Below are 6,254 nucleotides of genomic sequence, written 5' to 3' on the forward strand. Positions count from 1 at the left end.
AATGGGCATCCTTGCTTCACTCCTGATCTTATTGGGAAGGCTTCTAATTCATCCCCATTGCAGATGATGTTTGCTGATGGTTTTAGATATATACTATTTATTATTTTTAGGAAAGGCCCTTTTTTCCTAGACTTTGTAGTGCTTTCAGTGCGAATGAGTGTTGTTTTTTGTCAAAGGCTGTTTCTGCAAATACTGAGATAAGCATGTGATTTGTGTTGGTTGCTTGTCGATTTGGCCAACGATGTGGATGGTTTTCCTGATATTGGACCATCCTTGCCTTCCCGGTATCAATTCCACCTGATTGTAATGAATAATCCTGGCGATCATGTGCTGCAGTCTATTGCTAGTATTCTTTGGAAGATTTTTTTTTTTTGCATCTATGTTCATGAAGGAGATTGGTCTATAGTTTCCTTTGTCTACTTTTAAGCTGTCTGGCTTTGGAATCTGTACCATATTTGTGTCATGAGAGGAATCTGGGAGAATTCCTTCTTTGCTTATTCTGTCAAGGAATTTGTATAATATTGGGATTAGTTGTTTTTGAATGTTTGATAGGATTCACTTGTGAATCCGTCAGGCCCTGGGGATTTTTTCTTAGTGAGTTCTTTGATGGCTTGTTCAATTTTGTTTTCTGATACGGGATTATTTCTGGATTTCATTTCTTCTTCTGTTAATCTAGGCAATCTATATTTTTGTAAATATTCATCGATATCACCCACATTGCCATATTTGTTGCCATATAATTGGGCAAAATTCGTTTTTATGAATGCCTCAATTTCTACTCCATTACAGGTGAGGTCTCCCTTTTCATCTATGGTACTGGGAATTTGGTTTTCCTCATTCCTTTTTTGTTTCTCTTTTTATTCGATTGACCAGTGCTTTGTCTCTTTTGTTAGATTTGTTTCCCCACAATACCACTTTCTATTACTATTTATTAATTCAATCTTTCTTTCATTTTTGATTTTATTAATTTCTCCCTTAGATTTAGGATCTCTAACTTAGTTTTCATCTGAGATTTTTCAATTTTTTGCTCTCCAGTTTTTTGATTTGCACGTCCAATTCATTGACCTCTACCCTCCCTAATTTGTTAATATATGAATTCTAGGATATAAATTTCCCCCCGAGTTCTGCTTTGGCTGCATCCCACAGACATTGAAAGGATGTCACATCATTGTCATTTTCTTCAATGAAATTAGTAGCTAGCTGTTTCTATGATTTGCTTTTCAACTAACAGATTTTGGAGAATCATATTATTTAATTTCCAATTGGTTTTTGAATTGGCTCTCCATGTACCATTACTGATTATTCTTTTTATTGCATTATGATCTGAAAAGGTTGCAGTTATTATTTCTGCTTTTCTGAACTGTTTTGCCATGTTTTTATGCCCTAGTACGTGGTCAATCTTTGTGAATGTACCATGTGCTGCTGAAAAGAAGGGGTCTTCCTTTTTGTCCCTATATATTTCTCTCCGTTTACCTATTGACTCTCATTTTTCTAAGATTTCATTCACGTCTCTCACCTCTTTCTCATTTAGTTTTTTTTTTTCAATTTGATTTATCTAGATCTGATAGTGGTAAATTCAGATCTCCCACTAGTATAGCTTACTTATCTATTTCCTCCTTTAACTCCACTAGTTTCTTCTTTAGAAATGTGGATGCTCTACCATTTGGTGCATACATGTTGATTACTGATATTTCCTCATTGTCGACACTGCCTTTTATCAGGATGTAGTTACCTTCACTATCCCTTTTAATCATATCCGTTTTTACTTTGGCTTTCTCAGATTTCATGATTGCAACTCCTACCTCCTTTCTCTCAGTTGAGGCCCAATAGATTTTGCTCCGACACCGAATGCTAAACTTGTTAGTGCCCTGCTACTGGTCCTGCTTGTTCGTGATAATCGATGGCTAGCAACAAACCCTCACGTCCTTTGATGCCTAAAGTGCAAATGGTTACATTTATATTTCTTAATGGAGTATCTTCTGTTCAATAGAAAGGACCCTTCTCTTCTTTACAATTGCTGAAGTGAGTCACGGTGTAGAATTGTTGTTGTTTGGTTATTTCAGTTGTGCCCAGCTCTTTTGACTGCATTTGGGGTTTTCTTGGCAAAGGTAGTGCATGATTTGCTTTGGCCTTTTCCAGCTCATTTCACAGGTGAAGACTTCAGATTGTGAGAAGGGAATTAACACTTCCTTCGTTTTTTAGAGCGCTGTAGCAACTCTGTGTTAGGAAAGCCTTCATTTTCCTCCCCCTGTCTCCTCTTCCCGTGTTTGTCCTGTTTGCTTCCCTTTCCATCTCCTGGTGGATTTTCACGGTCCTTCTCTTTTGACGTGGCAATGTCCTTCATGGTGTGACCATGTCTCGCTGAGAGCTTTTCCGGGTAATTGCCACCTCTGTTGGGACTGCGGTGACCTGTTTGTCCTTGAGGTATATTCCGTTTGTTAGGAGACTGCCCCCTAAACACTGGAGGGGATCTTGGTCGTGAATGATATCGCCTACGTGGGGGCGACCTCGATCTGGCGCGGTGATAACCATGAGACCTGGATCTTGAACGCCGATCTCGACTTTTGCCTCTGCCTCTTCTGGGGTATGGACAGTGTGAAGGACTAAAGGATCGAGAATGGGAAGGGCAACGTGAGGAACCACATCTCGATTTAGAATAGGTATATGAACTTCTTGAGCGAGAGGAGCCACTATGTGGCGATTTAGATCTTGAAAAGGCGCGTCGACGCTCCTTTGGAATCTTTTCGTAGTCCGTGAATTTCTTAGCAAAATCTCGTTTGGACTTTCTCTTCTCCTCCTCTCTTAGTCTTCTTTGCACTCTGTAGAACTCTTCCCTGGATAAGGGGAGAGCTTGTATTGTCCGGATGGTATTCGGAGGAGCGGTTTGTACTGCTGTGGATACCCAAGGTGCTGATAAAGTTGTAGGGGCTGGAGGGAAACCTGGAGGAGGGACTCTGTAGCCAGCAGGTGGTGGTGGCCCGGGTGGAAATTGAGGAGGGAACTGAGGTGGTGGAACACCTGGAGGGAGAGGAAGTGTGTGGGGCGGTGGTGGATACAAAGGAGGCGGTGGGACAGGTGTTCCTGGTAGTGATGGGCCATGAGTCCTCTGGGAATGTTCACCAAGGTGTTGCCCTCCATTGATGCTTGGTTCCCAAACAGGTCTACCAGCAGCAGCAGCAGCAGCAGCAGGAGCAGGAGCAGCAGCAGCAGCAGCAGGAGCAGCAGCAGCAGCAGCAGCAGCAGGAGCAGGAGCAACAAGAGCAGCATTTATTCTTGCTGGACCCGTTGTAGGCATCAACTGTCCATGCAAAAGGGACTGCCCGATCCCAGAAGGCGTTCCAAGCAGAGGTCCCCGAGAGCCCTTTTCTTCCCTTAGTGCACTAATTGCTGTTGATGAAGAAGCTTGAGGATGATCTGATACCAAAGCTGCAGCAGGTCTCAGTTTGTCATCAGGATCACGGGAAGGCCCATCTGGTTTTTCTGCTTGGACAGATATGGACACTGTGGCAGTTCCATCGGCAACTGGTGCCGGAGTAGAAGGTTTCTTTATAGGTGCAGCAGAGGATTTATTAGGACTCATGGATGATGATCCAGAAGCAGTAGCAGCATGAGTAGATGCAGATGTCACTGGGATCTTCAAAGGGTCCTGCTGTCTTGAAAGTGGAGGTCTGGTCAGTGGCAGTAGGTTCCGCTGAATCGGTGGCCTTGGAGGTGGGGGTGGGCATATTTGCTTTTGAAGCCCTTTGGTATAACCGGTTTTGTTTTGGAAGTTCTCAATAGCCCGGCGCAAACATTTGTTGGCAATTAAAGCATCAGGAGACACATCATTCTGATGACAAGTTGGGCATGTATGGCCATCCGATTCTAGCAAAGCTGTTCTTATACATTCGTCACAATAACTGTTTCCACAGCAAGGTATGACAGCGGCATCAGTCATTATGGCTTTGCAGATTAGACATAGCAATTCATCTGGGATAGGGTCCTCCACTTCTGACGAAGACGACTCTTCCGCTGGTAGGAAAGGTGGTTTTTCTTTCTTCCCCCTGGCATATGCCTCTGCATCTATGGTTGGGATGACATATTTTCCAGTATCGGTAAGCATGGCACCTTTCATGTTCGGATCTTTCACCTCCATCATAAAACTTCTAGGAATTCCAGTGCTCTTTTTCATTCTGGGAACCGGATCAAAGTCTTTATCCCCTTTGGTTGGGCAATTCTTTATGTAATGGCCAGGTTTCCCACACCGGAAACAGGTATAAGATGGTGGAGGTGGCCCCGGAGGTGTCTTCGTGTAATGGATCGGATCGTATTCGTGGACGGACTGGATCATCATCGCTTGAACTTTGTCTTCTTCAGAAGCATCGGCTTCAGTCAGATTTGCAAACTTGATCAACTGGGCCACAGAAGCGGATGCAGAAGAGTCAGTCTTCCTTTGAGTTTCCTTTTTCGCCTCCCGTGGAACGCCACTAGGCATATCAAACTGTCTTCTCAGGTCATGAGATAGGTTTGCTTTTGAGGTTCTACTCACTCGTTTAGTTAGATCTAAAACATGTGTCCTGCTCGTAGCTACAATACCTCCAGCAGGAACTCTTCTTACGATAACGGAGAAATTCCTGTGAATCGGGGCATTGTCATCCGTGTACTCTTCTTTTGTGTCTGCATTGCTGATGTGTAGCTCGCAGTTAGGAGCCTTGAGTTTCTCTTTCTTCATGATTTGCTTCTTCAAATCACACACGGAGATGTGGGGTCCTTCAAAGATAACGGTCCCATAGTTGAGTTGGGAGGAAAATTTATAATGCACACCGGACATGGTGCCAAAAGTTTCCTGAGGCTCAGGGCTGAGACGGGACACTCTGAAGTATCTGGCTCTTTGTAAACTGAAGAGATGTGTACACACACACACAACACTCAGAATCTGAGGCAACCTGGGGCCTTATTCAGGCCCCCACCCCCCAAAAATGGGGTTCTGAACCAAGGACCCTCACTCCAATACTCAAATCACCTCAAGGGTGGATGGGAGCAGGAGGGTACCGGAAAAGGGATTTTGGAGGTAGGGAGCAGTTGAGCTAAATGCCCTAAGGGCTTCTCTGAAGAAATCCAGTTCACCTCCAACAAAGTTCCAATCTCCAGTCAGAAGAGCACAAGAGTCCCCAGAATAAGCGTCTCCTTCAGCCCTAGCCACCAACTCAGGAATCCTCTTCGGAGGCTGAGAGTCCCTTCAGCAAGGGCCACCAGCACAAGACTCTTGCTTCAACCAGAGTCACCAACCAAAAGCTCAATTCCAGCCCTCTGCTCTGGCTTTATAATGAACCCCTTTCTCCACCTACCAGTTCTCCCATGTCTCTGGGAGTGTGAACTTCCTAACTCTGACAGTGTGAACTTTCTCCCTCTCAGGGTGTGAACTTACTATCTCTCAGGCTGGGAACTTCCTTTCTCTGGGGGTGTGAACTTCCTTGCAATCCATGCTAAATAAAGGGTCTTCAAGTTTCTGACTAGGCATGTCAATCCTCTGAAACCCTCCTCTCCCAAAAGGATCACAGAGGGGATTTTCAAAAGGAGATTAACACTCCCTTGTTGTTGTTGTTTTTAATGTGACCACACAGAAACTTGAAAACCCAATAGCATCTTTCCTTTCCCAAAGATCTGACATTCATACTATTCTGTGCTCACCTAATTCACTTCTAATTTCCTTCCTTATATTCAGCCCATTCGCCCATTCTGAGCTGATCTTGGTATAGGGTGTGAGCTGTTGATCCAACCCCTGTGTCTCCCATGCTGTCTTCCAATGTTCCCAGCAGATTTTTTTTTTTAATCAAATAGTGGATTTTTGTCCCAAAAGCTGGGATATTTGGGTTTATCATAGACTGTGGTACTCTGGTCACTAACCCCAAGTCTATTCCACTGATCCTCCTTTCTGTCTCTTAGCCAGTACCATACTGTATAGATGACCGCTGCTTTATAGTATAGTTTGAGATCTGGTAGTGCAAGGCCCCCTTCCTTTGCATGTTTTCTTTCATTACTTCCACAGATATCCTTGGTATTTACTTCTTCCAAACAAACTTTGTTCCGTTTCTGTTTCTGTTTTGTTGTTGTTGTTGTTTTTTTCTAATTCAGTCAAAAGGATTTTTGGGTAGTTCAATGGGTATGGCACCAAACAAGTAAATAAGTTTGGATAGGAAGGCCATTTTCATTATGTTAGCTTGTCCTACCCATGAGCAGTTAATGTTTTGTTTTGTTTTGCTTTTTCCCAGTAG

The 6,254-nt window shown here is 43.6% G+C and overlaps 1 protein-coding gene across 1 annotated transcript; it reads right to left on the reverse strand.

The window, feature by feature from the left end:
- Positions 1–1,282: 1,282 nt before the first annotated feature.
- LOC130457978 (E3 ubiquitin-protein ligase RBBP6-like) lies at positions 1,283–5,754 on the reverse strand. The gene has a single exon (XM_056820859.1). The coding sequence runs from the start codon at positions 4,808–4,810 to the stop codon at positions 2,180–2,182; it is 2,631 nt and encodes an 876-aa protein (XP_056676837.1). The 5' UTR covers positions 4,811–5,754; the 3' UTR covers positions 1,283–2,179.
- Between the last annotated feature and the right edge of the window lie 500 nt (positions 5,755–6,254).

The sequence above is a fragment of the Monodelphis domestica genome, chromosome 3 (genome assembly GCF_027887165.1).
Source record: "Monodelphis domestica isolate mMonDom1 chromosome 3, mMonDom1.pri, whole genome shotgun sequence".
NCBI lineage: Eukaryota > Metazoa > Chordata > Mammalia > Didelphimorphia > Didelphidae > Monodelphis > Monodelphis domestica.

What these genes read in the sequence shown, in the direction of transcription:
- LOC130457978 (XM_056820859.1), bottom strand. Translation starts at nt 4,810, where the DNA reads ATGTCCGGTGTGCATTATAAATTTTCCTCCCAACTCAACTATGGGACC.